Source organism: Eptesicus fuscus, chromosome 4 (assembly GCF_027574615.1).
Source record: "Eptesicus fuscus isolate TK198812 chromosome 4, DD_ASM_mEF_20220401, whole genome shotgun sequence".
In the NCBI taxonomy this organism is placed as follows: domain Eukaryota; kingdom Metazoa; phylum Chordata; class Mammalia; order Chiroptera; family Vespertilionidae; genus Eptesicus; species Eptesicus fuscus.
This window is the reverse complement of record NC_072476.1, coordinates 30,192,779-30,210,656: the sequence shown is the minus strand read 5'-3', so window position 1 is coordinate 30,210,656 and position 17,878 is coordinate 30,192,779. Positions and strand designations below refer to the sequence as shown.

The 17,878-nt window shown below is 55.7% G+C and overlaps 1 protein-coding gene across 2 annotated transcripts in view; it reads left to right on the top strand.

The window, feature by feature from the left end:
* GTF2IRD1 (GTF2I repeat domain containing 1) overlaps window positions 1-17,878 on the top strand; it is a 104,402-nt gene that overhangs the window by 48,764 nt on the left and 37,760 nt on the right. For both annotated transcript variants that reach the window (XM_054714836.1, XM_054714837.1), the window contains exons 10-18: window positions 1,203-1,228; window positions 2,175-2,283; window positions 3,024-3,061; window positions 3,546-3,626; window positions 4,224-4,313; window positions 9,380-9,427; window positions 10,469-10,534; window positions 11,529-11,712; window positions 17,174-17,223. In XM_054714836.1, coding sequence (XP_054570811.1) covers window positions 1,203-1,228; window positions 2,175-2,283; window positions 3,024-3,061; window positions 3,546-3,626; window positions 4,224-4,313; window positions 9,380-9,427; window positions 10,469-10,534; window positions 11,529-11,712; window positions 17,174-17,223 — 692 coding nt within the window. The remainder of the gene's footprint in view (window positions 1-1,202; window positions 1,229-2,174; window positions 2,284-3,023; window positions 3,062-3,545; window positions 3,627-4,223; window positions 4,314-9,379; window positions 9,428-10,468; window positions 10,535-11,528; window positions 11,713-17,173; window positions 17,224-17,878) is intronic.

Sequence of the window (17,878 nt, the reverse complement as noted above, 5' to 3'; positions counted from 1 at the left end):
TTGAACAGCAGCTTCTCTTCTGAGCCTCAGTTTCCTCATCTATAAAAACAGGACCAATGATGCTCCTCTCCCAGGTTTTCTTTAACATAAACTGAGGAAGTGGACATAACACACCTGACATGCTCAGTAAACACGAGTTCTTGTTCTTGACCTCACTTCCCTGATACATAAATGAGTAGTTAAGCACATCAGCCCTGATGGCCTAGGTTCCAATTCTGGCCCCTGGCACACGGGCGTGACTGCAGGCCCCAGACCCACTGCCCAGGGCTCCCCAACCCCCTGGGTGCCACCCTGGTTGGGACTGAGGACAGACCACCAGGCCTGGAGGCAGGTGGGCAAGTAAATCACAGCGCCCTTGCCCACCTTTCCTCCATCCTCATTTTCCTGCCAAATTTCTAGGTCTCTCACCAGCATGACTCAGGGGTCTCTGACTGGCCCAGCCTCCCAGCCATCCCCCTTCCAGTCCATTCTCTGGGTGAGGATGGAGTGATCTGATGCTGCTGTGCCCCTCGGGGCCCCCCACTGCCCACAGGGTAGAGACCATGTGCCTGAGCACCAGCCAGGTGGAGCCCCCCTGCCACCCCCTGCCTCCCACCCCCCACCCCGTGCCTTTATCTGGAGAACCTCTCAGCCATCTCACCTGAGTTTGCCATCCCTCCCTTGAAGTCTTTCCCGACTCCCTTTCTGCTTGGGCCCCCTGGGCTTCTGAGACACGTGAGAGGTCCCAGGTGTCATCTTGCGTGTCTATGACCTGATGACAGGCCTGGCTTATGCAGCTAACAGAAAGCTTCTTGGGAGCAGGGTCTCTCCCCATGACTGTCCCTGAGACACAGGCCTGCGGGGCCCTGGTGGGAAAGGCGTGCGTCATCCACCAGCTGTGGCCAAGGGGCGCTCAGGGCTGGAGGAGGCCCCTGAGGCATCGTGCTGAGCATGTTGGACCATCAGAACCACCCAGGGGCTTGCCCGTGCCTTCCCTGGCTGAGGAGAAAGGGTTTCGGTATCTGGCTGTTTGGGTATCTGGCTGTTCTGGACCATACCCTCTCCTGTCCTCACGCGGCCAGTCCCGGGCCCAGGTCTGCAGCTGTAGCCATGCATGTGGGACTCAAGTGACCGTCACTGAAGGGACCCGGAGGCCGGCTCCCTGAGCCTGGGGGAGCCCTTGGGCTACAGCACTCTCATGCCTATCTCTCCTCTCTCTCCAGGATGTTTGATGAGCGAATTTTCACAGGTATGTGTGGGTACCATCTTATCTTTCTGAAGCACCAAGCTGATGCCCCCAAGAGTGCTTGAGCTGCCATTACACTAGGCCGGGGACAGAGAGGACCCTGGGTGTGGCTTCTGCAACCCAGGCAGGCACAGGCCCCCAGCTCCCGGGAGCAGACAACCCCTCGAGACCTGGGATGCCCTGAATAGCGAACAATAAAGCTAATGTTTTCTGAATATTAACATGTGCCAGGTACTCTTCTAAGCTGTTGGAATACTTCATTTTAATTAAATCTCGTTTTCAACAGCCCTGTGACGTGTTTTCTTTTTCTTTTCCCCGAAGCCCAGCTAGTGAGCAGTGGGGCCTGGCATGTAGCCCCAGAGCCGGGGCCATAGCCAGTAGAAACAGACCTCTAAGGAGGAGGCCCACTCTGCCTGGTTCAACAAAGGGAGCACGGATGTTGGGGTGCCATGGACCTGGGTCCCAGTTCTGGCCCTACCTCCCACTAGCTTTGTGACCATGGCAGGGTTTTGTGGTCCTCAGTTTCCACATCTGTGGGGTGGGTGTGATAAGAGCACCTTCCCCCGGGTCCCCGGGGTTACTCAATGAGAGAATGTCCCATGGCATGGCCTTCGGGGAGACTCATCCCCTTTCCCGAGGGCTCCCTCAGCCCCAGCAGCGTGTGGGTGGTTAGCACCGTCATTGCTGGCCGCTCCTTCCTCCTTCCCAGTCCTCGCAGATCCCTGGCCTCCCCGGCACTGTGGCCCTTATTCCTTCTCCCAGGGGAGGCATCTTGCCCTAGGACCCACCCTGGCCCAGCCAGACATGGAGCCCGCAAGAAGGAGGGTCCGAGACCAGACCACACCCAAGGGTGCTCCCAAGAGTTTCATGCAGAGGCCCCTGCCCAGGCAGAGGGAGGCTGGAGAGCCTTCACCCTGACCTCCCCGCCCCTCCCCGACTCTCCACCCAGGGAACAAGTTTACCAAAGACCCCACGAAACTGGAGCCCGCCAGCCCGCCAGAGGACACCTCCGCAGAAGTCTCCCGTGCCACCGTTCTTGACCTGGCAGGGACTGCTCGGTAAGGCCACACCCCAGCTCCTAGCCCATGGGCACCCCCACTCTGGATGAGGGGGTGGCACCTGCGGAGGGGAACAAGGCTTAGTGTCTCCCAACCCCCTGAAGCCTTTCACAGGCACAGGGGCATCCCGCATAGACACCCTGACACACACAGTCTGTCCGCACCCCACTGTGTGGCAGGGAGATAAAGGGACAGAGAAGGAGGACAGAGGCCGCCGATTTTCCTCCACCTGGAGAACTCGTCCGACCTGGGGAACTAGCTGCGTCTCACCTGGTCTCAGAAGCCTTCCTTGGCAGCCAGGCATCTGCCCTGTGTGTCCACAGGCCCTGCACTCAGTTTTTGGCCCAGTCACCATCTACCAGTGCCACCCGCACAGGGGATGGGCCACGTATCCCAAGTCCCCATGTCCAGCTTCCCCTCCAGGCTCCGTGAATTAACTGAATCACCCATCTCAGGGACCCTGCCCAGCTTTGCTTCCCAACCCCCCTCTAGGCTGTAGCTCTCAGTCCTCCCAGAAAGCACTGGTCAACCCCCCACTGTGCTAAATTGAGCTCCCAGCTGGTGGGGAAGGTGGGCACCCAGACAGTTCACCCCAGGAGAGCAAGCAGGCTCTTGTCTCCGGCACTGGGAACCGTGCTGTGGAGACGGGAGTGAGCGTGGTCTGAGGTGCATTCTGAATGGGCAGCCTGGAGGGCAGAGCTGGGCTGGTGCCATGTCATCTCTCGGCTTCCTTCCCGCAGGTCGGACAGGAGCGGGATCTCTGAAGACTGTGGGCCAGGTGAGGAGGAGCAGGACCCCGCACTGTTCGGCACCCCACCCAGCAGCTCAGACCATGAGCCTGGAGTCCTAGTGAATGTCCTCTGCCCACCCCTGCCCCTCACCCCCAGGCCTCAGAGCATCTGGGAGTTGCAACACAGCTGGGAGCTCACAGGGTGGGGGGCAGGGAGAAGCAGAGGGGATTTGGTAGCACTGCGGGAGTTGGGAGACCTGGATTCTGGCATCACCACTACCTCCCAGGATGACTATGGCAAGTGGCTTTCTCTCTGTGGGCCCCAGTTGCCAGGTCTGTAAATTAGAGCCACCAGGCCTGGCCTGACGTCCTGCCTGACCCTCTGTGCCTGGTCTGGGCAGGAGCATAGGGGCCGACACAACTGTTCCTGGATGTTACCAGCCAGTCACAGACAAGAGAATGCTTTGGAATGACTCGCCTGGCCCAGCCAAGCTCATGTCCACATTTGACTGGATCTCTTGTCTCCTCCCAGGAACCTCCGGGGAGCTGGGTGGGCTGAGGCCCATCAAAATTGAGCCAGAGGATCTGGATATCATTCAGGTCACCATCCCAGGTAAGGGACAAGCATCTGAAGGGCTGCCCCTGCTGCCCCAACCTGAACCTACAGGAATCGAGCAGCTCCCACAACAGGGCTCCTACGGAACCACCCTCTGCCCTCCCAGCTAGATTGGGGTGACCCCTATTGGTTCTCTCGTTTGGTCCTGAGGGTGGTGGGATATCGCATCTGCCCTGTGTGCCAGGAGTCAGGCCTCAGCCCCAGGCATCCTAAAGGCTCCTTCCCCCCCGCCTTTACCGCTCTGGCCTGGCTCCCCTGGGATTTGGGAGGCAGGAGGGAGGAGAAGAAAAGTCATTGGAGTAAGAGGATCTGAGTTTGACTCCAGACTTGGAGCCTCCACGCCTCAGTTTCCACGTCTGTGAGGAGGGCATACTTGTCCTCTGGAGGTTCAACATGGAGTAACCACTGAGCCCATGGTTCTAGGCCCCCGGGCCCCTGCCTGGCCTCGGATCATTAAGGCTGCCCTCCCAGAGTTCCAGGGCACGGCTTCCTGAAGGGTCCTGCTCTGTGGACATGCTGGACTTGGGCCCCTGAGGGACCATGACGGGGTGGGACAAGCAGAAGATTCTCTTATCATTCTCTTATCATCTCCAGACCCGTCGCCAACCTCTGAGGAAATGACAGATTCGATGCCCGGGCATCTACCCTCGGAAGATTCTGGTTATGGGATGGAGATGATGACTGGTAAGAAATGGGCTGGGAACAAAACAAGTGACTGGAAAAATAAGTAAAGAGGCTTCCTGCGGGCCCCGGTGGGTGGTGTCGTGTGAATTGGTGACGGAATAAAGGCAGAACATCTCCGCCCCTCGTTTGCTCCATCTCGGTCAGGGAGGATGGTCTGGAAGTGGAGAGAGAGGAGGTCCTGAGAGTCCCGTTCACTAAGGAGTGCGAGGGTCTGCAGAGCTGCTGTGGATGAGTGCAGATCTCCGGCTGCCCGACAGTTAGATCCCAGGCAGCCAGTCCCTGAGATCCACCGTCCATCGCACTTGAGAAGTGATGGTGGTTGGAAGCTGAGCTGACAAAAGAAAACGGACTTCAAGATGAGGTTTTGCCCAAATTGCAGATAGGGAGACTGGGCATCAGTCCCAGGCACAGCTCTGGAAAATATTTCTGCACAAATGACTGAGAGTCATCAGAAGGGACCCAATGTGGGCCATGCATGAGGAGTGAGTGGGGGAAGCAGGGCTGCAGGGGTACCTCGCCTTCGCCTGGGGGAGGTTTCCTGTGCTGGCCTCAAGGGCTCGGTCCTTCCAGGAACAATTGTCAGTCGGGTAAAGGGACCTCGGGCAGTAAAATCATGCAATTTGCAGATGCCTCGGGAAGGAATGGGGAGTCCACCCAAGACAAGTTCTCTGTGGCTTTGACAGGCCAGAGCACCGGGCTGACTCACAGCCCAAGGATATGCGTCCTGGGTTGTGTTCCCCAGGGAACAGAGATGGAGTTGAACGTGTGGGATGTTTATTGGGGGCAGCCCTTGGGATCAACACCTATGAAAATAAAGGGATGGAAGCACAGGGGGCAGAAGGAAAGGTTGAGCCATGATGCAACCCCAGTAACAGTCTCCACCAACCAGGGGTCTCTGGAGCCAGAATAGCCCCCCAGAGTTCTGAGTTGAACTGGGGTATCCTGGTCTTTATTCCTCAATTGGTTATGGGATGTGGGCTGGCCCAGAAGGGCGGTCCTTGAAGGGGCAACAGCCCTGAGCTGCCAGCTCACCACAGTCCCTGCTGCTGGGGCAACAGGCTGGGGATCTTGGTGGTACATCCCAGTGTCCACCACGACATGCGTGGGTGATCTGGTTGCACCAGTAAACAGTGAGTAGACAGGCACAGAGGAATGAGGGCTTGTGCAGGGCCATGTCTTCTGCACCTTTTAATTGGATATAACTTTTGTTGAGTGTATTGGGAAATGGGTACTCACTCCGTGCAAATGCAAATGTGCAAGTTGCTTTTTAAGGAAATTTGAAAACCCTATGGAATAAAGAGGTAATATGCAAATTGACCATCACTCCAACACACAACATGGCCACCCCCATGTGGTCAAAGATGGCCACCACAAGATGGCCAGCAGGGGAGGGCAGTTGTGGGCGATCAGGCCAGCAAGGTGGGGCAGTTGGGGGGGACCAGGCCAGCAGGGGAGGGCAGTTAGGGGCAACCAGGCCTGCAGGGGAGGGCAGTTAGGGGTGACCAGGCTGGCAGGGGAGGGCAGTTAGGGGTGACCAGGCTGGCAGGGGAGGGCAGTTGGGGGCAATCAAGCTGGCAGGGGAGCAGTTAGGCATTGATCAGGCTGGCAGGGGAGTGGTTAAGGGGGTGATCAGGCTGGCAGGCAGAAGCGGTTAGGGGCAATCAGGCAGGCAGGCAGGCAAGCGGTTGGGAGCCAGCAGTCCTGGATTGTGAGAGGGATGTCTGACTGCCCGGTGGGATCGAGCCTAAACACACACACACACACACACACACACACGTGAATGAATTTCATGCACCGGGTCTCTAGTAATAATAATAATAAAGAAGTTTGTCAGTTTGAAGAGCCATGAAAATGAGCTCCCTGTGGTTCTCCAAGGAATACAGCCCTAGGAAAATATCTGCAATATGGACAATATTTCCTGCACAGTGTTCGTAGCCGTGTTACTGATGACAGTGGAAACTGGAAAGAACCAGGCACCGTTAATGGTCTCCTCCTGACACAGCCACTAAAAATAGGCAACAAAGGAGAATGCAGAAGACAAAAAATCGAGTGTGCTCTGTTGACAACTGTGTTGAAAACATAATCACTAGTTTAAGAAAAAGAAATATCAAAACAGAAGCTGTGTTAGGTTAAGTGCCTTATCTCTCTCATCTCCTAAATCAGTTGCGATGTGTTCTCCGTCCATTGGTGATGAAGAAGGAATATTATTTGCCAGGCACGGGCTGGGCGTGACCAGACTTGACAGCCGTGTGTGGAGACGGTGGGAGCTTAGCTTGCCAGAGGCTCAGGGTGAGCTGCCAGTGTGGCCTGGCCACTAGGAGGTCCCCTGGTGCCTGGCTGTGCTCACAGCAGTATTAGAGGATACCGTGGGGGTCCCAGTTTGGAGACCTAGGGGCTGGTGGCACAAGGGGGTGGGGGGCATGGACCAGCACGGTGCCCCCTCTGTTGGAAAGGGTTCTGCCTCCTGGTTTGACAGCAGGAAACTGCACACATGCTGATGCACGGGTTCCTATTTTGTACACTCTGTCCCTCGCTTCCTCACCGTGGGCAGCTGTGCAGCAGCGTGGTCTTCGCTGTGTCGGCATGCCCTGGGTCACGGATTGAGGTTGCTTCCGGTTTCCCACTGTGGAAATGGGGAGCGGTCAGCTTGTGGACAGGAATGTTCAGTGTAAATGGCAAGTTCCCCTTATTTAGAATGTGGGCCCCCAAAGCACCTGCCCTGTGTGCCAGGAAATTACATAATTTTTTTTTCTTTGTCTCCCCCTGCCTTTGAAAGATTCCCCAGGAGAGGACCTAGTCCAATTTGGGGGGCCCAACAAGGCTGGCATAAGCCACTCCCAGTTTGGGACCCTGTGAATGGCTGGGTCAGGGCCTGGTGCTCTAGACCAGGGGTCCTCAAACTTTTTAAACAGGGGGCCAGTTCACTGTCCCTCAGACCGTTGGAGGGCCGGACTGTAGTTTAAAAAAAACTATGAACCAATTCCTATGCACACTGCACATATCTTATTTTGAAGTAAAAAAAACAAAACGGCAAAAACACCCGCATGTGGCCCGCGGGCCGTAGTTTGAGGACGCCTGCTCTAGACTGTTGCTACTGCCGGGGGGCGGGGCAGGGGGGGGGGCGGTCGGTTGGCACTGCAACATGGACCGCTCAGGCGGGGACCGACTCCAGGGCCAGGTCTCCCTCTCCTGTGCCTCACAGGCCACCTGGTGAACTAAACAGGTGTTCCAGGTGTGGCATCATCGCCACCTGGCAGCCTTCTGCATCCGAGGACAGACACAGGTCCTGACTCCCTGTCACTGGCACCTGCCCAGGAATCCCTCCCTGGTGGCCCCGCTTGCCCTTCTGTCCCCACCAGACTCCCCTCTTCCTGTCTGCCCGGCTCTCCAGCGTGTTAGAGGGTCCCCCAGAAGCCGGCCCGAGAGCGGTGCTTTGATTCATTTGGGAGGAAGTCCGGGACCACCAGGTGGGAAGTGGGGCTGGGGCAGCACAGTCCTGTTATCGGGTGTGTGACCACTGCAGGCAGCTGAGCTGAGGGCCCACGAGAGCCACTCGTCACGCGCGGAGGTTACGCCGCTGGGTGAAGAGGGAGCTGGGTTAGTGACCTGCCACGTCACCCCCCATCATGGGCTGAGCGCTGTTTCCAGGGCATTAACCGCAAGCTGTTGGCTGGTTCTTCTCCCACAGCCAGTTCTTCGGTCACGTGGACCCAGCACGCACAGCCCTGCAGTGTGTCCATTTCCCTGAGGAAAGGTTAGGCCTAAACCTCAGGGCTGGCCCTCCACCTTTTCAAGTCGGCTGCATAGATAGAACCTTCCAGCTCCTTCCAGGCTGAGCCCCAAGGCTCAGGCTTATCTGATGACCCCAGATGTGCGGGCTCCCCTTCCTCAGTCAGTGATCGGGCCTTGATCATTGACAGCTCTCCCAGGATTCGCCCCTTTCCTTCAGCTCTGGACAGGGGGACAGCGCCCTGCATCCCTCATCACTGCATGCTCTCCGGAGCTGGGAGAGCAGACCTGGGGTCCACCTGCTCCCCCATTCCCCGGCTCAGCTGCATGTCATGGGCTGGAAGGAGCTGATTAAGGGCTGAGCGCTGCGTGTGAAGGCGCCAGTGAGCTTCCTACGTCACAGCTCCCGTCTAATTGTCACAAATGTTGAAAAGCCCCGGACCTTCCTCAGCCCCAGCAATAAAGGCTGCTGCCGAGGGCCTGTACCCATCAGGGACCCGGCCCGTTCACCCCACTCCACTGTCCCAGTTCCCATGTCATCCCCAGCCAAAACCCATCACCTCAGAGTTCGCCCCCTCCCCGTGTGCTCCCTCCCTTCCTGTGTCCCTCCCACCCACTGCTTTTCCTGGACACTGGGGTCCAGCCCAGGCATCCCCTCCTGCTGGAAGCCTCCGCCTCAGACCCCCCAGGCCAGCAGGGACCACCCCCCCCCCCCGCCCGTCTACTTCCATGCAGCCTCAGCAGCCACCTCCCGTTTGCTGCCCTGCGTCCTTGCTGCCTGTGGACAATAAGTGCCCTTTTTTTTTTTAGGGCAGTAAGCATCTGGAAACAAGGTTGGACCCATTGCTGGCAGCCTGGACTGGTGCCAGGGCCACCTCAGCAGCCCCACCCCCAACCACCAGACCTGGGATGGCTCCATGCCCTACCCCTGCCCCTCCCTCTGCCCCCTTATCTGACTCTGTTTCTCTTGATGGCATCAGTACCATGTCTGCGTCATCCCAGGAGGACAGGGCTTTGTCTTGTTCCTGCGTGTCCTTGGTGCCTGGAACAGAACGTAGTGCGTAGTAGGAAGGACGGGCAGGCACGGGGCTGGCCCTCGGGGGTGCTTGCCAAACGTGAAGGGACGCCTGGTCTCTGAGCCTGCGCTCCTCACATGGAGCTGAGGGCGGCGTGCCTGTGCTCAGTCAAGATCCCTGATCCCGTCTGGGGGTCACTCTGCCATGCCCCGGAGTCAGAGCCCCTGGCCTGCCGCTCCTCACCTGTCTGACCTGACTTTGGCACCACAGGGTGCAGGAGGTGATGAACGTGGCTTCCCAGCATCCTCTCTTCTCTTTCAGACAAAGGCCCCAGCGAGGACCTGCGGCCAGAGGAGCGGCCTGCGGAGGGTAAGGCACTGACAACCTCCCCCATTTCACCCCCCTCCCCATCTCTGCTGCCTCCCCTGCCCCTCATCTCTCCTTTCTCTCTCTCCAACACCTCGTTTGGGGGCGGGAGACCAGTGGGCGGCGGCCTGAGGTGGGAGGTTTGCAGACCTGCTTTCTAGGAGGCACCTGGTCAGAGGTACGGCAGCTCTTTCTGGGAAGGGAAACTGCAAGGCTTTCCATTTTTGTTTTTATACACATTTCTCCTTTCCACAAAGATTTTCCCCCTGTGTTTATTTTTTAATTGTTTGCCCCCATCATCCACAAAGACCTTAAGGATGAGGTCTGAGTCAGTCTCCCTGAGCAAGTACAATGTAGGCCTGAAAGCACAAAATGGGCTTTGTGTCCATCAGACATGCTCCTTCTTAGGCACACGGCTCGCTCCCTTCCTGCTGAGAATGAGACTAGGCCAGGAAGGGGGAGCAAGGTGAGGATGGGCCTGTTTCATCTCAGGAGTATCGGCTCCTGCAATGGAGTGAGTGGGTGTCAGAGGAGAGAAGGGTCACTTCCCCAAACCAGGCCAGGCAGCTGGAACCATGAAGTGTTAGCCAAAGTCCACTGCCTCCTGGTGGCTGCATCCTCAATTTGCAGGCTTAGTGTTTCCTAGTTAGCCATTTGTATCCCATCCGCGTCTATAGATGCAAGCAGCAGACCTCTTTTAATTAAATTCAAAATATCGTGGCAGTTAACTGGTTAAGTAACTCGCTGAGCTGGTCTGGCGTGACACTTTACCCAGAACGGCCCTTTATCATTCTTGGGCCACAAAACCTCCCAGACCTCCGCTCAGCCTGGGGATGCCCTAGACCGGGTTTCACAAGCAGCACTTGAGCCCAGGAGCCGCAGGCCTGTCCGGGGGTGCCATTTCCGAAGGAATAGGTTACCTGGCCTTCCCCATCCCGAGGTCCCACCACAGGGTCACTCTTGGTGCCAGCAGAGCTGGGACCCGCGCTGAGAAGCAGGGTGCTGCTGCCCCTGAGGAGGCTCCACGCTGCTTTTGCCTTTCAGACGGCCACGGCGATGTGATCCGGCCCCTGCGGAAGCAAGTGGAGCTGCTCTTCAACACGAGATACGGTGAGCGAGGAGCAGCAGGGTCGGGCAGCCTGGCCTGGCCCCCCATCCCAGCTGCTCCCTGCATGGGCACAAGGTGGGGAGGGCCGAGAGGGGCTGGCACCCACTGGGAAAGGGATGGGGCACCCAGGAAGACAGGCACTGCCGGAAAACCCCACCCTCTGCGTGCTGCACCTTGGCCTGCTCGGTCAGCAGGCTCACGCCTCAGCCTCAGGGGGGAGAGGTCCTTACTCCACTGTAAGAAGGCCCCTCTGTGCTCATGGGCACCGTCGTCCAGGATCCTCTGGAGGACTCGTTCCATAGCGAGGACTTTCCTACTAGAGAGACGAGGAGAGAGGATGGGGAGGCAGGATAGAAAGCTGTTCTGTATTAAGCGCCTGTGGTTTGCCAGGCACTGGCTAAGTGCTTCTCACAGGTTCTCTCATCCCATCTCACAGAATCCTTGTGTCCTAATACCCGTTCTACAGATGAGGAGAATGAGGCCTGGTGAAGTGACATGGTTTCTCTGAGGCCCCACAACTAGTCCGTGGCAGCACCTGGCCTGGACCTCGGATCTGTCCTCTCCCCAAAGCATGGTGTTAGGCCACACAGAGTTTTGGGGTTCTTTATGGAGGCAGAGGACCCTCTGGAGGGCTTTTCTGGCAACAGAGGGACACATGGTCTTGGGTGGAGCCACCGCCAGGTCTCACCCACCGGCAGTGGTTTCTCCTGCACTGCCTGGGTGTGAGGGCATGGACCAAGCATGAGTTTGGGATTCACGTACCTCCTCTCTGGAGCTCTGGGACCTGAGATGAGGCACATCCCGTTTGGGCTCCAGGTCTCTTACCTGGGGACTGGATAGCAGTACTCACCTCTCTGGAAGGTTAGAAAGGCTCAACTAAGTGCTGACTCTAAAAGGGCTCTGGCACCTGCGGCCCCCCGTGCAGACGGGGGAGGCGGGAGTTGAGGCCGGTGGCCCCGTCGCTCTGGTGGCCCTACAGCAGCTGTGTCTCTGCAGCTAAGGCCATTGGCATCTCGGAGCCCGTCAAGGTGCCCTACTCCAAGTTCCTGATGTACCCAGAGGAGCTGTTTGTGGTGGGGCTGCCTGAAGGCATCTCCCTCCGCAGGCCCAACTGCTTCGGGATTGCCAAGCTCCGGAAGATCCTGGAGGCCAGCAACAGCATCCAGTTCGTCATTAAGAGGTAAGGCCTTGCCCGGCCCGCATGGCTCAGTGGTTGAGCGTTGACCTATGAACCAGGAGGTCACGGTTCGATTCCCAGTCAGGGCATGCTCGGGTTGCAGGCTTGATCCCCAGTGTAGGGCGTGCAGGAGGCAGCCGATCAGTGATTCTCATCATTGATGTTTCTATCTCTCTCTCCCTCTCCCTTCCTCTCTGAAATCAATAAAAGTACTTTTTTAATTAAAAAAATAAAGAGCTGGGTCTGACATGTGTTAGGTTTGAGATTCATTGGGCTTTTCAGGAAGGCACCTACGGCAGGTGGCTAACGGGACTGACAGTCCTGATGCTCAGAGTGGGGGCAGAAAGTTGGAGCTATCAGCATTTAGGGGGCTGCGTGCACCTGGAGACAGCTTGCCACATTCATCGCCTTAAACCCAGACCTGAAGCCCTTGGGCGGCTCCAAGGTAGGAACCAAATCAACAGCAAATCCATGTGAACCGGCTTTTCTTGTTGTTCACCTGCAGAAGCAGTCTCTCCCCTGTGCTCCTAAGCACTTCGTTTTTTTAATTTATTGATTTTAGAGAGAGAGGAAGGGGGGAGAGAGAGAGAGAGAGAGAGAGAGAGAGAGAGAAAGATTTCTTTGTTGTTCCACTTACCTGTGCATTCATTGGTTGATTCTTGTATGTGCCCTGACCCAGGGATAGAACCCACAATCTTGGCGTATTGGGACGATACTCTAACCAACCGAGCTACCCAACCAGGGCACCTGAGCATTTTTTAATGCCGTTTTCTATTGAGAAATACCTGAGGCTGGTGGCTCTGTGGCAGACGTAAGAGGTGGTCTCCTGGATCTTAGTCATTACTCCCAGTGACCTTCAGCAGGGTCCTTGGGGGACTCAGTGGGGTGCACTGTTCCACTTCATAGGATAGCAGTAGAGGTCAAAGCTTAGCAGAGAACCTGGCACTCTAAGAACTTAGTCACTGTGGGTTTGGTGGGGTTTTTTTTTTTAATGTCAGGCTGATTGAGGTTTAATTTACATTCAATAAAGTTTGCCTTTTTTAAATGTACAACTCTTTGATCTAGACCAGCTCATATAGTCTCATAAACCACTACCACGATCAAGATACAAAGTAGTTTCCAAAAACTTTGCTATGCCCCCTTTTTTGGCAGCCCTCACCCCTGGCAGTGACTGGGCAGCGTTTCGTTATCATTTTGCCTTTTCGAGAATGTCATGTAAATGGAGTGAGACAGTGTACAGCCCTTGGTGTCTGGCTCCCTTCACTTAGCTTCCGAGATTTATCCGTGGGGTTACCTGTATGAGGAGTCCATTGCCTTAACAATATAGCAATTTTGTTTTATTTATTTATTTTTAACCCTCACCTGAGGATATGCTTTTTATTGATTTTTAGAGAGAAGGAGAAAAGGAGGAAGAGAGAGAAACATCAATGTGAGAGAGACACATTGATCGGTTGCCTCCTGCACCCACCCCCACCAGGGATCCAACCTGCAACCTAGGTATGTGCCCTAGGAATCAAACACGCAACCTTTTGGTGTACAAGATGAGGCTCTAAGTGACTGAGCCACCTGGCCAGGGCAAAAATGTAGCCGTTTTTAAAAGTGACTTTAATTCCATTTTCCTGGAAGGCAAGTGAAGAAAGTGGTTCCAGTGGGAGAGTGATAAACCTCATCCAGTGCAACAGGTGGGGTGATGGGACGAAAGACTGTCTTCTGGGGTGGTTTTAAGAGATGATTGGAGGAGAGAGATTGAACACTCGAATGTCTTTATTATAGCATTCCTCATTTTAAAAATTAGCAAAAATACTGTTGGGACAATTAAGTGAAAAATAGCCACTTCTCATTAATCTTACTTATAAAAAGGATACATTTGGGAGATGAGGATCTAGAATTAGATAGAAGTGTGGCTACATAAATAATTTTGTGGATATAGTAAAAACCACTGATTGGCATGCTTTAAAAGTGAATTTTATGTTATGTGAAATACATCTCAATAGATATACATATATGTGCATGTATGCATGTATGTATATGTGAATATTAGTTTGCTGGGACTGCCATAATAAAGTATTACAGTTTAGGTGACTTGAACAACATAAATTTCTCTCAATTCTGGAGGCTAGAAGTTCAAGATCAAGGTGTTGGCAGGGTTAGTTTGTCCTGAGCCTTTCTCCTTGGCTCGCAGATGGATGGCCACCTCCTCGCTGGGTCTTCAAATGGTCTTTTCTCTGTACACACACGTCCCTGGTATCTCTCTCTGCATGATCTAATCTCCTCTCCTTTTGAGGGTACCGGTCAGAATGTCCTCATTTAAATTTAATCACCTCTTTAAAGACACTATTTTTCAATAGTCACATTCTGAAGTACTGAGAGTTAGTGCTTTGACATATGAAGTTTGGGGAGACACAATTCAGCCTATGCTAGAGGCCCGGTGCACGAATTCGTGCACAGTGGGGTTCCTTGGCCTGGCCAGGCTTGGGCTGAAACAGGCTCTCAGACATCCCTCGAGGGGTCCCAGATTGCAAGAGGGCGCAGGCCAGGCCGAGGGACCCCACTTGTGCATGATCAGGGCCAGGGAGGGACGCGGGAGGTTGGCCAGCCGGGGAGGGACCGTGGGAGGGCTCCAGAGCATGTCCGGCCTGTCTTGCTCAGTCCCAATCGGCCAAACTCAGCAGCAAGCTAACCTACCAGTCAGAGCATCTGTCCCCTGGTGGTCAGTACACATCATAGCAACTGGTCGACCGGTTGACTGTCTGCCCCCTGGTGGTCAGCGCATGTCATAGCGAGTGGTTGAGCAGTCTTAGCATATCATTAGCATATTGCGCTTTGATTGGTTGAATGGACGACCGGACACTTAGCATATTAGGCTTTTATTACGTAGGATATATATGTATATACACACACACATATGTGTATATATGTATATGTATGTATTTATATAAATGAGAAATTATCACCTGCAGGAGACATCACTAATTGACACTTTCTACCTGAACCTGACCTCCACAGCCTTCTAAACAATACTCCAGGCAACCACTACCTAGTAATTAGAGTTGACACAAAAATCAAATTAAACTTTCTAAACCTTTTGTCAAAAAACATTATTAACCCAGATCCTTGAACTTGTATGCAAATTTTTATATTCTTTTGTGCATTTTCCTGGAGAGACGGTTCCTTGTTTTGATCAAATTCTCCAAAGTTTAAAAACCCTTTAGAAATTTAAAACCATGGGTGGAGTCTTATCGGTGGGAGACTGAGGCCCAGGGAGCAGTGGAGGGTGGTTCTGTCTGAACGTAGTGCAGTTGTGATGCTGACCACCGAGTTAGCAGGTCCCAACAGGGTCAGCGCTCAGACCCCAGCAAGACAAGAGCATCCCCCCTTAAAGTTCGAGGGGCCCTGGGCCACCTACACTTCTGAGTAACTGGCTTCCCGTGACTCACCCAGGGTCAATAATTAGCTAGAACAACTCACAGAATTCAGGGGAGGCTGTATTACGATCGCAGTTTTAAATAGAGGATACAAGTCAGGGCCAGCCAATTGAAGAGACACAAAGGGTGAGGTCTGGGAGGGCACGGGGCACAGAGCTTCCACGCCCTCTGCCATGGAATCAGGGCCTGGCACGCTCTCAGCACATCGAGTTATTAACCAGGCCTCTGCACCGAGCTTCAGTGCCCACAGTGTGTCCTGGGATGCATTAAGTAGGCTTGGTTGTCTCCAGCCAACCCCCACCCCACCCCCCACTAGAAGTCAGGAGGTTGAGCTGATGTCAGGTGGCTGGGAGCCCCAGTCCTCTAATCACATGCTTGCTCTTCCTGAATCCTGAGTCAGCTTATTAGCATAAACATAGGTGTGATCCCAGAGGCTCGCAGCGAATAACAGAGACACTCCTGTCATTCCAGAAATTCCAGAGATTTAGAGGTCCTCTCCCGGGAACCAGGGACAAGGACCAGACTAACTCTCACCCAGCACTGACTAAATGCCCCATTTTCAGTGCAGCCTGGTCCAGCTAGCGCGGGCCTGCCCGGGTGGTGGGGGTCTGGGGTCTGTGGCCGCCTGAGGGTGCTGGGGAGGCAGGCCGGCCAGCGGAGAGCTGACTGCCTGGAGGAGGGGGACAGGTAACAGAGAGCCACTTCAAACCTCCCGAAGGGAAGGAAGGCAGACCAGGGTCTGGTGTGAGGAGGGGTCTGTGGGGAGGCTGCCCACAAAGGTGATGAGCTCTCCGTCACAGACGTGGCCGAGCAGCGACAGAGACCCTGCCTAGGAGTGAGGCCAGAGGCCAGAGGCCAGACTCTCAGGGCACTCTGCCCCCAGGTCAGGCGGCCAGCGGATGAGGACTTGATGCCTGTCCTGGCAGCAGGCATCGGCATTCGCTCAGTCCCTGGCACAGGGCTGGGCTCCTGGGGCCCAGAAGGGAGGAGGCACAGCCTGCCTTAGCCCACAGTCTCAAGAGCTGGAAAAGGCCTGACTGTATTCAGATCCCTCACCACTACCTCTCCCCTTCTCCTCGTGGGGAGGCTGAGGCTCGCAAGGTAGAATGATGTCCCCACAGTCAGTCACCAAGGAGGGTCAGGAGCAGGACCCCCGACGCCCAGGCCAAGGTAACTTCCACAGTCCTGCGTTGTCTCCTCAGACTTGGATTTGTAAGGCCTGCTCCCCTCTTTTTGAGCCAGGACAGGGTTACTGTCTCATTTCAAATGAGAAAACAGAGGTCCAAGGTTGGCGTGGGCCGGGGGGGCCCTCAGCTGGAGAGGCTGCAACGAGGGGGGGAGGGGCACTTTATTTGAACTCTGCCCCTGGAGCCGTGGGGTCTTGGGCATGTTACTAACCTTCCCGATGCCTCCGTCTCTTGGTCCTGAGAATGGGATGATGGAAACAGTGGCTACTGTTTTGTGGGGTGGGTTTCCTCATGTCTGGGAAGGGCTTTGTGGAGCCTGTGTGGATACAGACATTAGTGGGAGAACTGGGCCTGGTCCCCGAGGCCCCTGACTCCAAAGTGAAATGGCAGCTCTCAGGTTTCAGCCAGAAACCTCGGGCCTCCCTTATGCCTCCGAGAACTTGCCACATCGTCATCCCCAGTGGCTCCTACACTTAGAACCGGTTCTCTGGGGACTCCCCAGACCACGTGCTCTGAGCCTGGATAGCGGCAGTCATGCAGCGTCCTGGAACTGAGAGGAAGGCTGTCGGCCCCACCAGGCCAGGGCCAGGCCGGTCTCACTCCCGGCTGAATCCTCAGAGCCCAGCGCAGACACACTCGCACATGCACACGCACACACACACCCGGCCCAGATCTCACACGTGGATCAGCAGGACAGCTGCAAGGAGAAGGGCAGGGGACCCCAGACCTGGACTGTCCAAAGGCAGAAGAGCCCATTGCACAGATGTGTAGACTGAGGCTCAGAGGGGCGGTCTGTGCAGGATGAAGGAGGCTTGGAGGGACCTTGGTGATAGCCCCACTTGTATTTTCCAGGCCTGAGCTGCTCACCGAAGGAGTCAAAGAGCCCATCACGGACAGCCAAGGTACCCTGCACAGGGTCATGGGCTAAGGTGCGGGCTGGGCGTGGGAGGGGTCCCAGGCTTCTGCCACCACCCCTCCTGCTTCCTCTGTCCTCCCCTGACATTCCCCAACTGCCCTCCCCATCGGGTTTGCTCCACCTTTGTCCCTGGGTCTCAGGAGCTAGCTGCCTGCTCACCTGGCTTCTCTCCCCCGCCCCCCGCCCCCAGAGAGGGATTCAGGGGACCTTTTTGTGGACAGGAACCTGAAGAGACAGGGCTTTCAAGGTAAGGTTGCAGCTCAGGATGGGGTCCACGGTCCCAGCGCCATGACCTTGACCCGGCGTGGGTTTGGAGGCCCACACTAGGGGTGGGGCTGGCTACAACCTCAGGGCCTGGGGCCTGGGTAAGGTGGGCTGGCAGTGGGGATGGGCTGTAGCCTGTCAGCTTTGAGTGAGAGACTCCACGGGGGTTTTGGGGGGTGGGGGGGTTCCACAGGGTGCAGGAGCCGCCCACTGTCCACCTGGGAAGTCAGCTGCCCTGCCCACTCTATATTAGGCAGTCAGCCTTGCTCTTCCTGCTTTGAAGTCAGAGGAGGGGGTGTCGCAAGGGCAAGGAGGGCCCCCGCTCTCTAGAGAAGGGGCGCTGTAGCTGAGCCAAGAAGGGATGGGAGGAGGTGAGT